General features: G+C 56.4%; 1 protein-coding gene across 7 annotated transcripts in view; it reads right to left on the reverse strand.

Annotated features, from left to right (window-relative positions):
• Positions 1-22,242, reverse strand: part of GLI2 (GLI family zinc finger 2) — a 262,316-nt gene that overhangs the window by 12,673 nt on the left and 227,401 nt on the right. For all 7 annotated transcript variants that reach the window (XM_043488281.1, XM_043488285.1, XM_043488280.1 and 4 more), the window contains 4 exons: positions 10,138-10,339; positions 8,317-8,530; positions 6,563-6,685; positions 3,334-3,468 (listed from right to left, as the gene is read on the reverse strand). In XM_043488281.1, the coding sequence (XP_043344216.1) occupies positions 3,334-3,468; positions 6,563-6,685; positions 8,317-8,530; positions 10,138-10,339 (674 nt within the window). The remainder of the gene's footprint in view (positions 1-3,333; positions 3,469-6,562; positions 6,686-8,316; positions 8,531-10,137; positions 10,340-22,242) is intronic.

Raw genomic sequence — 22,242 nt, forward strand, 5'->3', positions numbered from 1 at the left:
TGGCTTGCCTAGGACAGAGCTAGAGTCTGACTGACAGCATGCCCTGGGCTCTGTGCAGCGCTGTCCCAGGGATAACATGCCCAGAAAGCAAGGCGGGACAGCCCAAGACATCTAGCTCACTCTGCAGTGGCAGGGTGGGGGCTGGTGGGTGAGTGGGGTGGCCCTGCCCCTCAGGTGGGGCCATTTTGGGCAAGGCAGGGAAGTGCATGGCCAGTCAGCCTTCCCTGGACAAGTAGGCCTCAGAGCCACCCCAACCAGCAGCGCCCTGGGCCCATCACCTGTGTCCCCCCGCTTGGCAGTTTCTCCGATGATGGGGAGCAAAGGGCCATGGAGGTTTTCTGATACAGGCAACAGGACAAGCCACTCTCGGTAGACATTTGGTTTCCAGTTGTTTGCTTTGATGATGTAACTGAAGCCTGCTGTCCTCATGGGAGCAGGGCTGTTACCACTTCCGAGCCGGGAACACGTGGCTACTTGGGTAGGGCCTTGGGACCTATATGGCCTTGATCTTTCAGGCTGCCCATTTAACTGGGGATGGTAACTGGCATTTGTCACTCACACAGCAGAATGACAAAGTATACTGGTCCTCTCCACTGGGGGTTCTCTCTGACAGTCACCAGGAAGTCTCTTGAGGCCCCATCTGTGTCCTACCTGTAGCTTTAGGTCCCCGAGGAGCTAGGAGGCGGGGCCCAGTGCCCCTTCCATCCCCATCCTCTTTGTTCTCTTGGTCCCCATTCCCTCCCCCAGCTTCCACTTCCTCCCCCCACCTCTGGACCTGCTTTGGCCTAGGTCGTAGCCATTTTCCACTTGTGGCTGTTGAAACCCTGAAAGATCCCAACCAGGGAGGGCTGGAAGTGTAAGCCACATACCTGTTTCACAGACTGAGAATGAAAAAAAAAGGATGTGAAATTGCTCAGAAAGTTTGTTTTATATTGATTGCATGCAGGAAGGATAATATTTTAGATATATTGGGTTAAACAAACTATATGATTCCAATCGATTTTACCTGTCTCCTTTCCCTCTTTTTAAATGTGCTCTTAGCTAATGTAAGATTACATGTGTGCCTGGCATTGGGGCTGGCAGTGTCTTTCTCTTGGACAGCGCTGCTGTAGATCTTTGCAGCCTACAAGGCTGCCCAGAGCTGAGCATGTGGACACGGGCAGCCTTGTGAGACAGAAAACCGCTGGGCCCTTCTGCCCCAGGTGACAAGCCAGACTGTCATGCATACAAATGCTAACACCGAGATAAGCAAAATCTACAGCGCTTTGAACTTCCAGGGAAATCTTACCATATTAGACTCACTTTCCATTCTGAAAGCTTTTCAAATGATCGAAATGCTTCCTGACAATGCCTTTCATTTTTTTCTTATTGGTTTACTTAGCAACAAATTGTTAATAATTGACTAGGGGCTGTAGCTTATGTGTGTGCCTGGGCCATCCACCTTTTCAGGGGGCAGAGAGAGAGATGGAGCTGGGCAGAGCAGGCTGCCCCCTCTCATGGGACCCTGCTCCTTCCAGGGCCAGATGCAGGTGGTAACCTACAGCCCCAGTGACAGCCCTGGGCCCAGGTAGGAGCCTGCAGCTGGAGCCCTGCTTCCCACTTCTGGACTGTCTGCCTTTCCATGAGGAATCCCCTCCCTGCTCTTTGGACCCAACTCAGTCCTTGCTAGAGCGTCTTTAACATCCTCCCCTCCACTCCGCTGGGCTTCCCAGGTGGCTCAGATGGTAAAGAGTCTGCCTGAAATGCGGGTGACCTGGGTTCGATCCCTGGGTTGGGAAGATCCCTCGGAGAAGGGAATGGCTTCCCACTCCGGTACTCTGACCTGGAGAATTCCATGGACTGTATAGTCCACTGGGTCGCAAAAAGTCGGATGTGACTGAGCGACTTTCACTTTCACTCCACCCCTCTGCTTGGACCCTCTCCCACCTCAGATCTTCTCTTTCTCCTCTCTTCATCTTATCGGCTTAAAGCTCACAGCTCCCATGGCCCAGGCTCCACCTTAAGACTTGTTTAACCCAAAGAGGTGGGACAGGTTGAAAAGTTATCTTCGAGTCCCTGAGGGATTAGATAAGACCCTGCTTTAAAGGTTCAACATCAGCAGCAATGGATTGCTAAGAAACTCCAGTCCCCTGGCTGAGAATCTGGGGAGAAAAACCCCAAGGCAAAAGAAACCTAGAGTCTTTGAGTGCAAGCTCATGACAAAAGTAAGCAGGGGGAGTGGGTAGTGTCTTAAATATTGGTTTCACAGACCTGGGGAGGAGGTAACTCATGTGGGATGGCCTGTAGGTGTGACCACTGTGTTTGTGTGTATGTGTGTATTTACCCAGCCGTTGAGCTGTCAGCTTGGTGTAGGTTCATCTTTATAGACACTCACTCACTAAAGTGTGTGTGTGTTGGGACTGGGGGAGACTTATTCTTGACTTGAAGTTCTTTTCTAGATGCAGAGGAGGAGAACACTCGGCTGGTGTGGGGAACAGGGATGAAGAGCTAGGACAGACCTTCTGTGTTTGGAGGGCTGCTCTCTGCTAAGTGTTTATGCAGGTATCATAGTCAGCCTTCAGCCCTCTGGGTGGGCTCCACCTCTACTTACAGGAGGGAAAACCGGAGGCTCCCAGAGGTGCAGTTACTTGTTCAGAACAGCCTGGCTAGCTGTGGTGGGGTCAGGTAGGAGGCCAGGCACCTCCTGCCTTAAGCCCCTGTCCCTGCTTTTTCCACTGCACAAGTTAGCCCGCAGTGGCTGCTGCTGTAGGGAGCTTCGAGGCAGACCCTGAAGAGCACACCCAGTTCTCATGATCTTCTCTGGTCTCCTGATCTGTCAGTACTAGGCATTTTTAAGCAGCTCAGTCCGTGTATGGGCGTATCATTCAACTGCACCCATGGACACTGAGAACCTGCATGGTCTCCAAGAGGAAATGACCAATTCCTTCCTCCATGGGAGAAACTTCTTTCCGATTTCAGTGTTAGGTTTGTTATTATCTTGTGGGCACTGGCTGACTTAACCAATCCTGTTTCCCTCTTTGCACTGCCTGCCAGGAAGCTTAAAAACAAATGAGATGTGTATGTGACCTCTAGCTCAGAATACTTGGTTTTTAATACTAACTTTATTCTGGGCTTTATTTTATTGCTCCTTTTCCTTCTAACTTTCCCCTATTTTTTTCATCTCTTGTACTACATATGTACTTGTAAGCCCCATTTCAGACATAAGTAAGGCTCTGGTAAGTAATCATGCCTCCCACTTGCCCAGGAGGTGGTCCAGGCACCTCTGGGAGCCTGTTCTCGCTACAGAGGACCTGGAAGCTCCGTGAGGCCAGGCGCAGGCGCTCAGGGGCTTACGTGCACGAGCTGCTCCTGGGTGTCATACTCCTTGGCGCAGTCCTCCCAGTGGCAGTTGGTCTCATAGATGACCACCTCAGCCTCCTGCTTACAGTCGTCTCGCTCCAGGTCCTCCTTGAGGTCAGCCAGCTGCTCCTGGGGGAGTGGGGCAGAGCATACCCACGTGAGCAGCCATCTGGTCCCGGGGAAAGGTCACTGTCAGCCCCGTGAAGGCTGTGCCAAGGACCCATGGGCTGGTCTAGGTGGAGCCACACCTGCGCTCACATACACTCACACGCCTGCACACACAAGCACACACATATGCTGGCTTGTCATCACGCAGGTGTCCCATCACATCCTGGGTCCAGTGGACACAGCTACGAGAACAGGAGACAGTGACTTTTGCTTATCAGATGTGGTCTCCTCCAGGGAGAGCCGGTGTGGGACCCACAGGCTGGGATGGGGCATTTGTGTTCACAGCATGTAAATGAACAGGGTTGGCTCTTGTTTGGAGGCAAAAAGAAACTCCACACACATTGGCCTGGCCTTATCCTTGTACTGTCCCCTCCTCCCAGGGTCATCCATGGCAACCAGAGTACTCTCCCAGCATCGGCTTCCCTGCAACAGGCCTAAAATGTGGGTGTTTGTATGCTGCAGCCACAGTCAGGCACCCTAACATTCAAGCGGAGGCTGACCGTTCCCTCCAGAACACAGTGCCTAGGTCTGGGTTCATGTTTCTGGCCACGCTGGAGCCCACATGTGCCCATTTCAGGGGGAAGGAAAGGCCCCTAAGGTGCGCCTTCCACAATTACAGGCACCAAAATGCGTTTCAAAGAGGACAAAGCCTTTTCCTGCCAAAGCAGCCACAGGCTGAGAGTAAACCCCGAAGGGCCGCCCCTGTCCCAGCTGATGCTAACAGAGCTCATGGCGGGGGTGGGGGGCAGCCTCAAAGCCGGGAGCCCGGCACAATCTGAGTGGTTCCAGGAGAGGGCCTGGGGAAAGGCCCAGACAGCCAGGTTGGGAGGCAGGCCTGGCGAGGCCCCCCAGAGCAGGCCGAGGCCTCCCCAGGATCCCCAGGCCTACGGGGCAGGCTCATGGCAAAGCCAGGCAAAGGGGCAGATGTTAGGGGACCTGTTTTACTTGCAAACTATTTCCAAAATGGCAGGAATGTTCTGTTTTTCAAAAGAGCCTCCAGGGAAAGCATTCATAGCTCAGGCTGAGTGCGGGGACAGATACCCTCCCCCCACAGCCAGGCACCCCAGCCCCCGCAGGCTCCAGAGATTCAATGAATCGGAGGCTGCAACCCCCACCTCAGCCTCCCTCCAAAAGCTGAGTGCATTTCTTGGGGCAGAAACCAGCCCCGTGACCCTCCCGTGGCTGATGCAGACTCTCATCCAGGACCAGCTTTCCAAAATGCTGCAAGGCCTCCTCCAAGAGGCGGGTTTTAGGTGTCATTTCCCAGAGCACCTTACAATCAATGTTTGCGTTCTGGAAAATGATGACATGCTGTTCAGTAAGTCCCCAGGCAGCAGCACTCAGCCCACCTTAAAAGGAGAGGCGGGAACATTTTGTCTGGAATGCCTAGCAATGGGAGGGGCCTCAGAATGCCTCTGCACTTCCAGAAAAACTGGAGATAACCTTACAACTCCTCAAGCGTCCTGATCTGCTTATGTCGGAAAAGGTGTGAAAAGGCTGCCAGGTGGACCTGAGCAGAGGACCTGAGCAGGGGCCAGGCCTCCAGATTCAGTGGGGCGGCATCCTAGCCCAGGAGTCTGAGGGCTGAAGCCGGGAAGGGATTTGTTCTGTTCTGCCAAGAGAAGGCTGCCAGGTGGACCTGAGCAGAGGACCTGAGCAGGGGCCAGGCCTCCAGATTCAGTGGGGCGGCATCCTAGCCCAGGAGTCTGAGGGCTGAAGCCGGGGAGGGATTTGTTCTGTTCTGCCAAGAGAAAAAGCCCGTCTACCTTGCAAGTGAGTCAGGGAGCAAACGAGTCAGGTCACTGAATCAGGGCCCTGAGTGACATGGTGACGGCCTCCTGGTGATAAACACCTGTCCTTTCCTGACACGAGGTGGGAGCCGAGCTGGGCAGAGGGAGGGTGCTGTGTGCCCCCCCCTCACCCCACCCCCCGACGCCAGGTTGAGTGAGGAAGGGCAGCAGGCTCCCCGGGGCTGAGCGCCCTTGCCTGCACCGACCCCCAATGCCCCTCAGTCCTGTCCCCGCAGCTCCAGCGCATTTATCTCCCCTGGATGCCTGCTGTCCTCATCAATTTCAACGGCCCCCGATGATGGCCGGCCGCGTGGAGACCATGCATCACGCGGAGATGCTTTGGCATCAGTGAAGGGAGGAGAATTTGTCACCAACCCCTGTGTTTGCCTGACAATAACAGAACCTAATATTTCATAAAAATTAAGTGCCCGGAGCATGCCCGATGGCTTACAGGTTTGATAAAGGATGGTCCAGCAGATGTAGGGGAGATGGGACCAGAGGCCCCCAGGCCACTTGGTGTCACAGCTGCTGATTCTGCAGTAATGGGTGGAGGTACCGTGAGAGGCGGCCCTGGGGCTCAGTCCGCACGCTGACCCGCCCAGGAGCTGGGCTGCATGCCTGCCAGCCTGGTGTTGGAACAAGTGGCAGGATCTCCAGGGACCTCAGAGGCCCACTGTGGGCCTCAGGCGGCTCTGTTCCTCTCCTTCCCACCAGGACCTGTCCGCTGTCCCCTCCTGCACCCTGGAACACTCACTCCCTCAGCTCGGCACTGAGTCCTTAGAAAGCCTCATCTCCCAGCTACTGCCCACCAGGCCCTGTGCAAACCCGGGGGCCCAGAGCCAAACCAGGCACTGTTCCTAAAGCGCCACCTCTCCAAAGCTGACCGTGCAGTGCAGGAGACAAAGTGACCCAGAAGCTGGCGGGGCAGGGCAGGGTGGGGGGAGCCTCTGGGCGGATGTGACTCCTCCTGTCCAGGAGATAAGGTGGGGGACAGATTTCCAGGGAGAGGGAGTGAGGACGGGCCTGAGCCGTTTAGGCTGTTCTACCGGGGGCTTGTGCTGCAGACCCAGCATCCGCGCCTCATGAGCACATGGGGAGCAGGGAGCAGGGACACAGCTCCAGCGCTCCTTGAACTCGCAGTGTGTCCTCATGAGTCATTCATTTACTCATTCATTCATGCAAGCCGTCCATCACCCATTCCCAAGAGAGTCACGGCCCCTAAGGGATGAGGCCGGGCCCCGGCCCGAGGACGGCTGACAGGTTACCTGTGTTAGGGTCAGTGGGGAGGCTGGCCGCAGGCCGTCAGCCTCAGTTTTCACCTTGCTGCGCTTGTGAATGATGATGGGGTTGACGGTGCTGCTCACGGCCGACTCGCTGCTCTGCTTGTTCTGAAAGAAGGGAGCACAGAGGGACCCATCACACGCGGGCAGGACCTTCCAAGTTTTCCTGGGGTTTTACCTCTGGGACCTTCTGCACACAGACCATCTATGTCAACATTTGTGACTGCAGTTTCAGAAACACTTCCTTCCCCAACCCCAGCTTGGTTCTCAGGCCAGGGGTACGGCCAGGAGAGCCGAGAGCTTGGCCCATCAGCGCCCTCCTCCCCACTCTGTGGCCCCCACCCCACAGAGATGGAGCAGGAGACCCTCTCTTTGAGAAATGCTGGGGACCCCCACTCCTGACTGAGTGGCCTCAACTTCTCAGCCCTCCGAGTCAGGGGCAGCTCTGGGTTTGAGGACGATAGGGCCTGGCCACTTGGGGAGCAGGACAGAAGGGCGTGGTCCCTTGGGACAGGCAGGTTAGAGCTACAGTGTCAGCTGTTCGATTGCTCAGTCGTGTCTGACTCTTTGCGACCCCATGGACTGCAGCACGCCAGGCCTCCCTGTCTTATACCATCTCCTGGAGTTTGCTCAAACTCATGTCCACTGAATCGGTGATGCCATCCAGCCATCTCATCCTCTGTCGTCCCCTTCTCCCCCTGCCCTCAATCCCTCCCAGCATCAGGGTCTTCCAGTGAGTCAGTTCTTCACATCAGGTGGCCAAAGTATTGGAGTTTCAGCTTCAGCATCAGTCCTTTCAATGAATATTCAGGGTTGATTTGCTTTAGGATTTACTGGTTTGATCTTCTGGCTGTCCAAGGGACTCTCAAGAGTCTTCTCCAGCACCACAGTTCAAGTGTCAGGGGATGTGACAAAAGCCGACAGCCACCATCTGGGGGAGGTGCTGGGTGGCTGGCTGGAGGCCTGGGGAGAACTTTCTTGAAAAGAGCTGCTCCTAAACTGGCCTGTGCTTCACCTCACGAACTGTCACCATGGGTGCTAACCAGGATCCAGGTGGACCCAGGTACAGTGACTTAATATAGGTGACAGGCCCTACTCTGCAGGGGTGTCAGCTCAGGCTGAAAGAGCTTTCGGGCAAATCAGGGTTCAAAACGCTACCTGATTCTGAGGCCTGTGACCTTCTCACTGTCTGATACCGTCTCCGTGACACCAGTTATATTTCCTCATCTGCAAAACAGGGCCTCGTTCATTCATCAAATGCTCATGGCACTGCGTGTGTGCCAGGTACTGTGTGAGTGGGCCCAGGCCTGTCCATGGACCATTGGGAAAGTCAAATAAAACGGCTGCCACGCTCTAAAACTAAGCTGCACAGTATGAGCCTCAACTCCATCTGTTTCATCCATGTTACGTGCTATGTATGAAGCCCCTGTATGACGCCTGACTCTGAATCCTAGAGTTTCTCCATTTGTTCATTAGTCTTATTAGACAGGTGGCCAGGAAACTGAGGCTGGGCACTTGCCAACAGGGAGTGGGGGCAGTGTGAAGCCCCAGGCTGGGTCCCCTGACCGGGCATCCAGCCCAAGCCCCATTTGACCACGTGGTCTCTGCCCAGAGGTATCCTGCCGGCCAGACCTGTGCCCAGAGTCCTTTGACAAGTTCTTGGCATGAGATGGCCACGATCGGCCTTCCCTGGGTTCACAGGAGTAGCTGGTGGCCCCCTGCTCCCTGCACCCACCTACCTGATTGGCATCACTCAGACAGTTGCTGCTGCTACTGAGCTGGGGGGGTGTGGCATTGACGGAGGTGAAGGCCACTGGCTGCTGGGCCAGGAAGGTGGGCGAGGGCTGGATCAGGGGTGGCGTGTGTCCGAAGGCCGAGCCCAGGCCCCTCTGCTGGCTCAGGATCTGCTGGTAGGCCACGGGGTTGATGGGGTGGGGGAAGGTGAAGGCTGGGCTGCAGAGAAGGGCAGACAAAGTGAAGAAGTGGGGTTGGGGTGTGGTGGGGTGGGGGGCAGGGTTCTGTGAGGCTCACGCGTCCAGGGCAGGCAAGACCCTGCCCAGAGATCAGGATGGTCGAGTTGTTGACTGCTCCCCATCACTGTGACTCTACCTCGCTCAAGCACCAGCTGTGGCTCCCCACTGCCTGCAGTCTCAGGATGCAGGCTTCTGCCCTGGCAAGTCACTCCCGACATCCTGGCCCTTCGCTGCTCTGATGCCTGAGAGGCACCCCTGCATCCCTGATGCTCCTGGACAACTTGAACCCATTTTGGCCTCTGAAGTCCATTCTAATGCCCCCTCGTCCAGGAAGTGCATCCCGAGCCCTCTGCTCACATCCTCCTCTTTTCTTGAACTCCTATTGCACTTCTGAGCTCTACCAGGCCACCTGCCTATGAACCAACCACTCCTTCCAGAACAGGATCTATCAAGGGAGAAATGGTACCCTCGGAGGCTAAGTCACAGAAGATGCTGTTGCTTCCTCCTTGCTCTCTGTGGGATCACTTCCCCTGGGGGCTGGAGGAAAGGGAGCTGGCTGCCATGCTGTGAGTATGCGCAAGCAGCATGTGGGAGGGGGGCTCCTGTGAAGAGGAACTCAAGCTTGAGTCAACAGCCCCAAGGGCGAGCCATCCTGGAAACAGACGCCCAGACGCAGGTGAGTCTCACTGGCCGACATCTTGACTGCAACCTCCTGAGACCTGCGGCTAAGCCAGCCTCAAACTCCTAACCTTCAGAAACAGTGCAAGATGGTAAATGTTTATTGTTGTTTGAAACTGCTACCAAACTGTTTTTTGGTTTCTGTTTGTTTGTTCTGTCATGCACCAAAAGATAACAGATGCATTGTTATCCTGCTTCGTCCTGGTCCTTGGGCCGAACTCTCCTGACATTCCTATCTGCCCTCTGCCCTCTTTCTGGAGGGCCATGGGAAGGACGTGGGCTTCAGTCAGGTTGGCTCGGGTCTGAGTTCTCTGAACAGCCGAGGGCTGCCCAGAGGGGACAGGGTAGGCAGTGTTGAGGAGGTCTGGGTGTGCCATGCTGTGACCCAGGAGGGGGGCTTCTGCCAGCCCAGACACGTGAGGGCCAAGTCACTTCCAGTAGCCCCAGTGCTGGTCAGTGACACCCACTGAAGGAAAGTCGCCTGTGACTTTATGATGGAAGCTTCCATAACAGGCTCGGCAAGGGTAACTAATCACATCAGAAATTGTTTGGTGGGTGAAAAACAGGCTCATGAAGATGTACCCAAATGTTGGCACATTTCAACATCTGCCCTACTGGTTTTGAATTCATGGATTAGTCGCGAGTCGGCTGACTTACAAATACAGCAAGTCCTATAAACAATAAGATGCTACCGGATAGCACAGGGAACTGTATTCAATATCTGGGATAAAACATCATGGAAAAGAATGTGGAAAAGAATATGTGTTTAACTGAATCATTTTGCTGTAGAGCAGAAACACAGCACTGTAAATCAACTACACTTTAACAAATTAAAAAGCAATCCAAGTCGCGTCTTTCTCCTGGGATGGCCTGTGCAGACCCTCCCCTCTGGGCCCCTGCCCGGCTCACCTGAGGGCGCCGGCTGACAGGTGTCCGTAGGAGCCGCTGGCGGCCGAGCTGCTGCGGGAGTTGTTGATGTAGGCCACCAGCGAGTTGGGCGAGGTCCGGATCATGCGCTGGAGGTCGAGGCTGGCGTCTGAGAGCGGGGAGATGGACAGCGCCCGCTTGCGGCTCAGGCGGGGCGTCACCCGGGGGCTGGAGAAACGCGATACTGTGGAACATCCAAGCCAAGCCGTATCAGCATGATGGCGCGCGCGTGGGGCTGGGACAGGGCGACGGGGCTGGGACAGGGGGACGGGGCTGGGGGGACGCGGACGGGTCCGACGGGCACTGCAGCGCTGCCCCTGTCCAGCTGGGGGCGCTGGGGCACGGGCCTCCCAATCTGCTCACCTGCAGGTCGGACCTGTCCGCACCTGTGGGCCGAGCAGCTGTGTCCGAGCCTCCCCTGTTAGACACGCAGAGGCCGGGACTGCGTGCGGCAGTGCTTACAGGCACGACAGCCAGGTACAGACCGGAGGTGAGCTGCCTGGGGCCTCTCCTCAAGGGAGCCCGCCTGCGGAGCCAGCATCAGGCCAAGAGGCAGGGCCCAGCAGCCACTCTGCCGCTTCCCGACCCTCCCCGGGGGCGGGCAGGCACCTTCCTGGCTTCCCAGAGTCTCCTTAGCGCTGCCTGTTTTGCGCATTTGTCTACTACATAAACGGAAGTATCTTTCTCCTCCAGCGTCCTTCATCCAGCATGACCAGCTGTTTGATACACAGGCGCGCACCCGCCTACACGCTATCTGACTGCCCGTGAGCGCTCTCTCCCTCCCGCACATACACACGCAGATCTGGGGCGCCGGGAGGACCTGCCCCCAGCAGGGCTCCCTGTTCCCGCAGGCTCCCACTCACAGCCTCTCCCCGGCCGTTCAGGGTTCTGTTCTCCCCTCTGGACACACAGAGGCCGAGAAATGACAATCACTGGACAACGACCCACCTGCCAAGGTTTCCAACTCCTCCAGACCCTCCCCGGGCCCCCTCCCTCTCTGGAAAGGGTGGGCTCCACGGCTGTGCTGAAGAGTGGATCGGGTGATGGGTGAGGCGCGCCTGGCACACGGGCATGCTGGGCCCCTGCCCACCCCCTTCCCTCCAGTGGCTTTCAGCCTCACTGGGGCTGGAGGAGTTGCCTGTGAACAAGTGCGGCGGCTGCTGGCACCCAGCCTCTGACGCACACGGCCCGGCCCGGCCCACGCCCACACCCGGGCCTGCTCAGGCCAGGAGGCCCTGCTCCAGGGAGACACAGGCCCTCCTGGCCGCAGGGTCAGCGCATCAGCGTGCCACACCACCAGCACTGCAGGAGCACCGGGGGCAGGGGAGAACCCCGAGACCCTCTGAACGCCCACCCCCAGGACCAGCTGGCCCCCGAGAACGCCCACAGCCACCAAGTGAAGAAGCCTCCGCTGAGCACTGCCCACTGCCTCCCGTCCTGGGGGGCGACCACGCCTGGCTCCCCCCCAACCCCTGTCCTTGGCGGGCAAATCTGTGAAATCCCTTTACTGCTGGGTCCCAAGGAGAAACACCTCTCTGAGGCTGTGGAGAGGGTAGAGGTGGCCACAGAATCCTCCGGCTGCAAGGGGATCCTGGGATTTTCTTTCCTAACTGTCTCCCTTATGGATGAAGGAAGGATGCTGGGCCCAAGACCAACGGCCTGGGGTGGGGTGAGGGCTGGTACCCTGAGTGTATGTCTGTACGAGTCAGCTGCATGGCTTGGGGCAAACAGTTAAACTGTGCAAGACTGGAATGTTCCTCCATGTCCTCAGTATAAAATGGGACCCCTTTCAGCACTGGGGTCACCAGGCTGCAATGGGATGACAGATGCTGAGATGGCCTGGGCACTCTGAAATACCCCCCAGTTGCAGCATGCATGTAATTGTAGACTTTGTTTTCAACCAGAAGGATGAAGCACTTGTAGGATATCTTTGTTTTTGTCTGTGCATTCTGTTGGGTTCTGAGAGCTGGGGCTTGTATATCTTTTAGGAAGCATGGCTATGGAGGATACACAGAAGGTGCTCCATAGATGCTGTGGGGGACATGGTCGCACAGAGGGGCCCGGGAGCATGGCTGGCACCCAGGCCAGCCGGTGACACACTCAGACCACGTCACCATCTTTCTCTTGTGGTGGGAAGGATCCCAGGAACACAAGGTCAGCCTGACGGAGCCTGGGATGTGCTGCACCCATCTGAACAATCACTCTGGATCAAGAACAGACACATCCTGGCCCGTCAGCAACTAGAGACAGTGTGTATCCCTTTGGTGTGGTGTTTGGATAAATGCCTGCTTCTGGATTTTGGTGTGACGTACAACCCAGCGATGGACACTACTTAGGACATTCAGACCCACTGTTGCAATTAACAGTTACCACTGTCCCCCTGGCTTCCCCGGTGGCTCAGACAGTAAAGCATCTGTCTGCAATGCAGGAAATCTGGGTTCAATCCCTGGGTTGGGAAGATCCCCTGGAGAAGGAAATGGCAGCCCACTCCAGTACTCTTGCCTAGAAAACCCCATGGACAAAGAAGCCTGGTAGCCTACGGTCCATAGGGTCACAAAGAGTCGGACCCAACTGAGCGACTTTACTTTCACTGTCTCCCAAGAGTGTCCCCCGGGAGTTGGTGATGGACAGGGAAGGGCTGCAGTCCATGGGGTGGCAAAGAGTCAGACACAACTGAGTGACTGAAGTGAACTGTCCCCCAAGATGCAAACCCAGCTGCGCAAATAAGAAACTGAGGTCTGGGGAGGTCAGAGACTTGCTCAAGGGCAGGATTCGGACCCAGGTCCAGAGGAGCCCTGAGGCGTGGCTTTTCTGGGTCCTCAGTGTCCACCTTCAGAGAGGTGGGCAGGGGCGGGGGCAGCAAGATCTCACCACAAACTGCTTTCCATTCCCCACTTTAAGCAGCTCTGACAGTGAACTTTCTGACAGCAGTTGCCCACCTGGCCTCCCGCGTCTGAAGGGCGGCCGCCCTAGGTCAGCCCACACAGCCCCCCTCCTGCAGGGCTGGGCCTTGTGGGCATCCACCACCCATAGAGCAGCAGAGTTGGGGAGTGGGAGTCGGCCTGACGACCCCTCCTCATCTCCCTCACAGCCGAGTCTCCACTGAAGACCTCCACCCCTGTTTCTCTTGACTTCCACCGGTCCAGCCCACCATTTGCCTAAGGCATCCCGGGGCCCTTAGCTGACTGCCATCCAATCCACATTCCTCACTGTGGCCAAACCAGATCACGTGCTTGCGTCTGTGCACACCTTTCCGGAGCTCCCACTGCTGTTAGGAAAAAGGTTCAAGTCCTCGCTGTGGCTTCCACAGTGGCCCTGGGGGTGCCCCCGCCTGCCTCCCTCGCCAGCCTCCTCCTGTCCCCGGCACAGGGCCTTTGCATGTAATGTTTCCTTTGCAGTGCTCTGTCCTCAGCTGGGTCATCACTTTCCCCAAGAAAACGTCGCTGACCTCCTGGAGTTGGGCTGCCCTCCCCCCTGCCCCGGATGATCTCAGGGCGCCCCAGTCCCTTCTGAGGGGGTTTGAACCCTCTTGTGTATGTCTGGTTGCTCCTGCTCCTTCTGCGTCCATGAATCAGGGACAAGGGCTCCCTGCTCACCATTGAATCCCGACACGGGGATCAGCTGGCTCTGCGGTTAGCTCCGTGGAGATGCTAAACACTGGGCATAGGGCAGAGGCCTGGTGTGTCGAGGGAGAACTGTTCAACGTCAGTATTTACTGAGTGCCCGAGGGTGTCTGTGACTGAAGCATTTTAAAGTATAAAGCAGTTTACTCTTCACAACTGTCCCATAGGGAAGGGGCTATTATGAGCCTCGTTTTACAAAGGACAAGACAAGAAGTTTGCCCAAGGTCTCACAGCCAGGGGAAGTACAGAATGATTGAGAAGCAGGACACCAGAACCACCACCACACTGCCTTTGCCCAGGAGGTGAGGGCAGATAGCCAGGGACGGCCCTCATGGGCTCAGGGGCCCTAGGTGGAGACACACCCCCCACAGCACTGGGGGCACACAGACAGACTGACACATAATGCTGTCCTGGGTGTATGACTTAGCTTCTCGAGCCTCCCTATGCCCATCTGTACAATGGGTGCAGAGCAGCAGGTTTGCCCTGACGACTCAGGGACAGCACCATGGACAGTGCCTCAAACCCAGTAGATCTTCCAAAATAAAACTGAATAAATATGGCTTCTTTAGGGGCAAGGAGGACTCTTTTGGTAAGCAGGGTGAGCTTAGAGCTAATAATGGAATAAAGTACAGCAAATCTAGGCGGGCCAGTGGTTAGGCCTCCGTGCTTCCCCTGCACGGGTTTGATCCCTGGTTGGGGAACTAAGATCCTGCATCCTGGGCAGCCTTAAAATAAAACAAAGACAGCAAACCTAGAGAGAAATGACTGGACCACACAAGAGGACATCCGTCCCTAAACACTCATCCATCCATCTGGGCATCCTCTAAGCTTCTTAATTCTTATTTACTGGGTTCATTCCTTGTTCATGATCATTTTAAAGGAAAATCTAAGCAAGATGTAAAAGTGAATCTTTTGAAAGACTTCTATTACTTATGAACTGGGTGGCAAATGGGAAAAGACATGGGCGGGGTGAGATGTAATATCACACAAATTAAGAAATACACACATCTTTGTAATATGTTAAAAAAAGGATTTTGCTACTAATATTTGGATTCCCACCCTCATGAGCGCCCCCAATAAGAGGAAACAGGCCAAATCTGACAGTGATATTCATCTCTGTTATTCCCACCCCTCAAGGGAAATATGTTTATTAATGTGCCTCTTCCCTTGATAAATTACTAAATAGAAAGAAAAGCCTGGCACTCATTTCCCGTGGCTTCTCCTGTGATTTATGACTGGGATTGGTGGAGTCGTCACGTCCATTCATCTGTGGATGCCCCTGTTCTGATAGCCAACAGCCACTGGGTGACCAGCCACCTGCCTGCTCTCACCTGGGCGAACGCCAGATGCTACCCACTCCTGTCATCCCCTGCATCTGGAGCACGTTTAATCCATTAGTGGTTTCTTCTGCTCATTTGTGTGTTAGTTCAAGCCCCCATCAGACCCTTGTGCAGCAGCTTGCCCAGCACAGGCCTGGACACTGTGGGGGCTGCAAGCAAGGATGCTTGGCCTCGTCTCCTGGATCTCAGAAGCCCAGCGAGAGGACACAATGGTATCTGCAGCTCCAGGCAGGATTCGACAGATGCCACCTAAGCGGGGTGAGCCCAGGTAACCCTGGAGTGCTTGCAGGGGTGGGAGGGGGAGTGTGGCCTTTCCTGGGGCAGCTGGGATCAGCAGGAGATGTAAAAACAGACCCCGGGCCTAGGAAGACCCAGTTTCTGACGCTGTCTACAGGCTCTGAGCTGGGTGTCTTTGGTGAGTCGCTGGACCTCTCTGGGCTGTTTCCTCACCTAGAAGATGGACCAACAGCAATAAAGGCTACTGAGCAGCATATCACACACAGCTCTGAGTGGGCCTTCTGTGGACCCAGGAACCTGTGCTGAGCACAGAAGGAGGGATGCAGCGAGTCTGGCTCCACAGGACCCAGGCAGGGCAGACACTGTCCTGGCCCGACACCCCAGGAGCCTCCTCTGTGCCAGATGCTGTCTGTAGCCGGGGGCTGAGGCGCACCTTCCCTGGGGACATCTAGCCTCAGGTCAGGGGCTTCCCAGGGGGCTCCGTGGTAAAGAATCCGCCTGCCAATGCAGGAGAAGCAGGTTCAATCCCTGCATTGGGAAGATCCCCTGGAGGAAGAAACAGCAACCCATTCCAGAATTCTCGCCTGGGAAATCCCATGGACAGAGGAGCCTGGCGGGCTACAGTCCACGGGGTCACATGCAGCCTCGTGTGAGGGTTCCCAAACTCTTATCCCCACTGCTCAGGGAGCACTCCTGCATGGCCCAGCCCCTCACTCAGATCATTTCTGGATTCACTGAGGAGACGCTCTAAGGAAATCTAGCTTGAGGACCTTAACCTGCCCCACACTTGAAAGTGAAGTCGCTCAGTCGTGTCCAACTCTTGGCGACCCCGTGGACTGCAGCCCACACTTAGCTGTCCACAAACCCTCTTGGTGGGGAGTAAAAAGCACCAAGGTTTTGGAGCCAGAGGTGTGAGATTGAGGGTATTTCCTAGATCTGTGATAGAGATAAAAGAAATTTAGGGCTCTGGGCCTGAGGTTCCTCACCTGCAAAGTGACTTCCTAACACTTGCATCATGAGACTGTTTCTGCAGGTCTACCAGGTGACCTGGACACAGCATTCAGCCTGAGCCTGCGCTCAGCACCCTGCCCCCGGTCTCCCTCTTGTTGGCAGGCTGGGCACAGACTCCCCGCCCAAATGAGGCCTCTATCAGTTCCTCCGTCACCTTCTCTGCCTCTCTGTGGTGTGATCAATGTAATTGGTTTCTGAAACCTCCCAGGACCTGCAGGCAGCATAAAGAACGGGCGTCAGAATGGAGGTGACATCCGATTCAAATTAGTGTCAATATGACGATAAAATATACAGCTCAGAGGAAATATGGGCTGTAAACAGACAACATTTCAATCGGAAACATTTCAATCTTCTCAACGTGGAGACGGTGGGAGGGGGTGGGATTGCGGCTGCTGCCAGTATGCCGTTAAATCACCGATACTCAACAGCATCACAGGAGAAAATTCCATCTTAAGGCCCTGGTGACAACCAGTGACTTCCCCGCTCTCTAGAGAACCACTAGGCAGAATGATAACCTTGGATTCCCTGACTGGTTATCTATTACCTTCCAAAGGCACATCACTCCACAGCTTCCGGCTATAAATCAGCCTCCTTAAAGAATGGGGCAATGGTCCTTCATCGACCACATGGGGGCTCCAGCAGGGCGGGGGGGGGGGGCTTCCTCAGGCGAAGCCCCTTGTCCTGCCCACAGCCTGGCCCCGTGCTCTGGAGGGCAGATAGAGAGCTTGGCTTTTCCATTCAATACATACCCACCACCTCCAGCCTCACTGCTAAGACTGTGGCATCTCCCCCAGCCCAGGACACACACACAACCCACAGGAGATCATTTTAGGCTTGACAGATACACAGACGGGGACCTCTTCCACAGATACCAATGGCTTTCTCATTTCATAAGAAAATAAACATCTGCTAAGGTAAGTCTGTTAAAAATATAATATTAAATAAATCACCGTGCAGATGGTACTTGGCTAAAGTAAGACTGTGGCTGGTTTGCCGCTGGGTGGACTGGGGACACTCTCTGCTGACGCAGCCCCGGGTGGCCGTCCTGACACCTGCCCCGCAGGCCTCCTCACAGTCAGGTGGGTGCGCCTGATCTCCACGCCTTAGCTCGACCCTGGATGCCTTGGAAATTCTCTCCCCCGTAGTTCTGCCTCCTCTTGGGACATGAAGGGAAGGAGCTGAGGAAGGAGGTTGGGGAGGTAGGGCGACCTTGGGACAGGTATTCTTTGTCCAGACAAGGAGCTTCCCCAGAACAGCCCCGCTGGACGGTAGGCACCACAAGGGCAGGGCTTGGCATGCTGCACCCCCAGCACCGAGCACCGTGCCTGGCACATAGGAGGTGCTCAGTAAGTATCCTCAGGATGAACGAGGAGAGTGAGTGAGTGTGTGTGTGTGGTGCGGGTATGGCCATGTATATGTGGTGTGTGTGTGGGTGCAATGTGCAGTGTGTGTGTGTGTGTGTGTGGTGGGGGTATGGTGTGTGTGTTTGTGTATGGTGTGTGTGCGTGATGTGTGTGTGTGAGGTGGGGATGTGGCACGTGTGGGTGCAGGGTGTGTGTGTGGGGGGGTATGGTGTGTGTGTACGGTGTGTGTGATGTGTGTGTGTGTGGTGTGTGCATGTAGTGGGGATGTAGAATGTGTGGGTGCAGGGTGTGTGTGTGTGTGTGTGTGTGTATGTGTGGTAGGGGTATGGTGTGTGTATATAGTGTGTGGTGTGTGTGTGTGTAGTAGGGGTATAGTGTGTGTGTGGTGTGTGCATGTAGTGGGGATGTAGCATGTGTGCGTGCAGGGCGTGTGTATGTAGGGGCATGGTGTGTGTGTGGTGGGGGTGTGGTGTGTGTGGCAGCAGATATGGCATGAGTGCGATATGTGTGTGGGTGTGTGAAGGAGAGAGAAAAACACACATGCACAGCCTCCCCGACTCCCCACGAGCTCTCAGGGCCCCTGCACCCCCAGAGAGCTCACACGTCGCTGCCCTGTGTGCGGGCGGCTTCCTCCTGTGAACACAGGCCCGCAGAGGCCCAGGGCCCCTTGACAGGTGGTCCCCTGAGCCCCACTGCCCCGGCGCCCGGCCGGCACCCCTCCCTCTGTAAGTCTGAGCACAGAGAAACTTGACTGGAAGAACCACACACCTCCCCTGGGTGGACAGAGCGTCCTGGGAGCATCTCTCCCCAGATCTGCGCAGCTGGGACCAGCCAGAAACACTGGAGCTGCTGGGCTTTCCTGGCTCCCACGGGTCACAGGGGTGGGGGCCAGGGCGTCCCCAGAGGCAGGTCTGGGCTCCACCAGGCACAGGCCTGGACCGTGATCACCTGAGTCTCTCAGGGGCCACGAGAGCAACACATCCTCATAGACATGGGAACTGCACAGAAACGCCTAAACTTGGAAAAGCGGAAGCGAAGTTCTGGTTGAAACTGGTTTGAAAAAAACGATGTAGGTAACAACAAATACAGGAAATCATAGCACACGTCACGCTGATTCCCTTGGATCCTAACTGAGGGGAAGCGGGGCAAAGAAACAGTCTGCTGCTGAAATCCACCAGGACTCAGGAAAATCACCTGCCACGAGCCAGGGTCTGTTCAGGCCGAGGCTGGAGGTGGTGAGGCTCCCCTCCGCGCCCTGAAGCCCATCACACCCTCAAGACGGCGGCAGAGGCAGGGCAGCAGTGGGGGTCTCGGGGCAGCTCCCACGCCCACTGCTGAGCTCGCCCGACCCCTGGGCTCAGATGCTCAAGCACTCAGCGCCCCAGAACCAAGTGGCCATGTCCCCTTCCAGGCTCCTGCAGGCGGACAGCTGCTGGCCTCAGCACAGCTTCTTCCCGACTAAGTGGCATCTTTCTACCCCAGGTTCTTCTGTGGCCGACGCTCCCTCTCTCCCTCCCTCCACAAACGCGAGATCCCTGCTCCTTGGCAGCCATGCTCCGGACCTGCCGGGTGTGTGAAGACAGAAGCACCAGCCAGTTACAGCTGGTGCACCCGGGGCGGAGGGGTCCTGCAGGTGGGCAGAGGGAGCTGCAGAACCCAAGCGGAGCTGATGTGGGTGGTGTCTCAGGAGAAGTGCCAGCTGACCTGAGCCCTGGGACCCCTGTGGGACGGAGCCAGGTCCAGCCTGCGGGGGCAGGCACAGAGGCAGAGGAGACAGGCTGGAGGGAAGGCTGCTCAGGCCGCATTGTAAAGTCTGGGCTTGACCCTGGGGGTGACGGGAGCAGGGAGGGGACACCTGATCCAGGGAGGCGGGGACCAGGTGGAGGGAGCCTGAGTGGAGAGGCTGTGCTGGGAGTCGGCACAGACTAGGTGTCTGGGGAGCTGACACGACAGACTTGGGCTGCCTGGGGTGCTCTGGTGGGGTGACCAGTGGAGGGGGGCCTGGATCCCCAGCGTGCGGCCTGGGCAAGTGAGCTCATGTTACAGCAGGGATGGGAATGCCAGCCCCGGAAGGGGGCTGAGTGAAGTCACATAGGGAGTGTGTGTGAAGCCATGGGACACAGGCAGGCCTCACTTAGACGTGCATGCCCGCACGCGTGCATGCAGCAGGCGCTCACATATGCTGGCTCGGTGGCTTCTCCTGCCCTCTGGCGACACCTGCCTGACCACACCCCTTGGCCACGGCTTCTCCCAGTCTGCGCACCACGCACCCCGAGCCCTTGGAAGGCAGACGTCGCTTGGGGAACCTTATGTTCGGACAACCGCAGCAACACTTATGCCCTGTGTTGTTGCTGTCATCTGGCCTCTTGATGACAAGCACCATGATCTCCCGGGAGCCGGCCCGCTCCCCGTGGGGACACCTGTGGGGCTGTTAAGGGGAGCAGAGAGAAAATCACACAGGTACGTGTGCTCAGGGGGCCGACAGGTGTCACTTCACCTGTTGCTTCATCCAGGAGAAGCTCACATCCTGCATGAAGCACCATGCTGGGGAAGGCACGGGGTGAGGCGGACCCAGGGATCAGGTGCCGGTGGCGCTGCTCGGCCGAGCTGTGAGCGCCCTTCAGGGCAGGCCGAGGGCGTCACGGGACAATGCCCAGAGCCGGCGTTGGGAGGACTGCCACGCTCCTCCCTCGAGCACTCCTGTGGGGAGAGTGGCAGGGGGCCTGGGGGCTCGGTGACCACACGAGGTGGCTCCTGTAAGTGTGAGATGTAACAGGGAGGGTGAGACAGGCTGGGACCCTTTGCTGCAGTTCTTGCACCTGGACAAATGTCTCCTCGGACAGCAAAATACAAAGACACTATGCTGCCGCTGCGAAGTCGCTTCAGTCGTGTCCGACTCTGTGCAACCCCACAGACGGCAGCCCACCAGGCTCCCCCGTCCCTGGGATGCTCCAGGCAAGACGCTATAAGGGATTAAAAGAAAAACAAAAAAACTGCACGCACGTGTAGTAGGAGTAAATTGTGGACAACCAGACACAAAAACAGCAAACACCAACTGCCACTTCTTAAGGGTCAGGAGCAAAAACCAGGTGTCAGGAGCAAAAGCAAGGTACTGTGCATGCCCCCTGCAAACTGCAACACTTAAAGGGTGGGCAAACCACCTAAGCCACCCCTTCAGCCTGACCCCTGGGCCCGCCTGTACCCTCACTCCCATATGAGGAACTCCCGTGGGGAGTAAGTGAGCAAGGGAACCTGTTACTTGTTCTTGCTACCCCCTACTGCAGCAGGGGTCCCAGTAAAGCCTTGTTTGAACTTCTTGTCTGGCCTGTGATCAATTTCTATTGACTAAAGAGGTCAGTAACAAGAAAGGGAGGGGAGGGAAGGGACATCCAGAAGGACTTCTTAAAGGAGGTGAGGTCTCAGCCAAGCCTTAGGAAGTAAGGAGCTTGGCTTTGCTCCAGCCAATAAGGTGGAGTTGCACTGGCCAGCGGTGGACAGGAAGCCCAGGGCAGAGGACGAGAGGACGGGGGTGGGGGTCTGAGGGGTGCAGAGCCCCTCCAAGCCCCGTATGATCCCACGGGCTGCCCGCAGCCCAGGCAGGTCTTCCTGCAGGCCTGCATGCTCCCTGAAATCAGGAAGTAAAGAAGGGCTTGAGGAGGACAACCCTGTAGGAACCTTGCTGTGGTTTCCAGCCCTGCTGCCTGGCCTGTATCCCTGGGTGTCTCTGGGGGGCGCTCCAAGACCAGCAGGTGGAGCAGCACTGGCTGGGGAGGGGGTGAGATGCCCTTAGCGTTCCCCCCTCCTCCACCCTCTCCCACACAGGGGGCTCCATTTGACCCCAGGGGCTCAAGGTCAGGGCGCAGGTGCCCCTGGGAAAACAGCTGTGAGCGTGCAGAGGGTAGGAGGGGGTCTTAGCATCTAAGGAGGACCAGGCCACATCATCTCCCCGGGTCACCCAATCTTCCATCCACACAAACGTGCCTGCGGCCTCCTGGCTCAGTCCCTGACTACTCCAGCCTCCAACTGCTCAGGCTGGAGACCCTGATGCTGTTCTCAACGCCTTCCTTCCTGCCTTGCTCTGCATCCCATCCAGGAACAAATCTTGTGGCTCTTCCTTCAAAATCTATCTGAAACGACCACTTCTCCCAATATCTGCCAGCTGGAACCTCCGCTTCCACCTTGCCCCTAAATCTGTTCTCAACCAGCAGCCAGAATGGGGTTCCTTTCAAGAATAAATCCGGTCCCACTACTCTTCTGTCCAGCTCCACGGGCCCCATCTCACTCTTCTGTGAAAGCCCTGAGCGGCCGGCACAGCCAGCCCCAGAACTCTGGCCATAGCCTGTGGGCCCTGCACTCATAGGGTACCAGATCCGCTGGTCTCCTGGGCTTTTCTTGATCCCAGCAGGCACACTGCTGCTTCAGGCCCTTTGCAAGTGCTGTCTCTCCTGCCTGTTATCACTCTTTGGCTTATTTCTGCATGGCTCAGCTCTTTCAATTCTTTGCTCCAATACC

This window comes from Cervus canadensis, chromosome 15 (assembly GCF_019320065.1).
Source record: "Cervus canadensis isolate Bull #8, Minnesota chromosome 15, ASM1932006v1, whole genome shotgun sequence".
Classification (NCBI taxonomy): domain Eukaryota; kingdom Metazoa; phylum Chordata; class Mammalia; order Artiodactyla; family Cervidae; genus Cervus; species Cervus canadensis.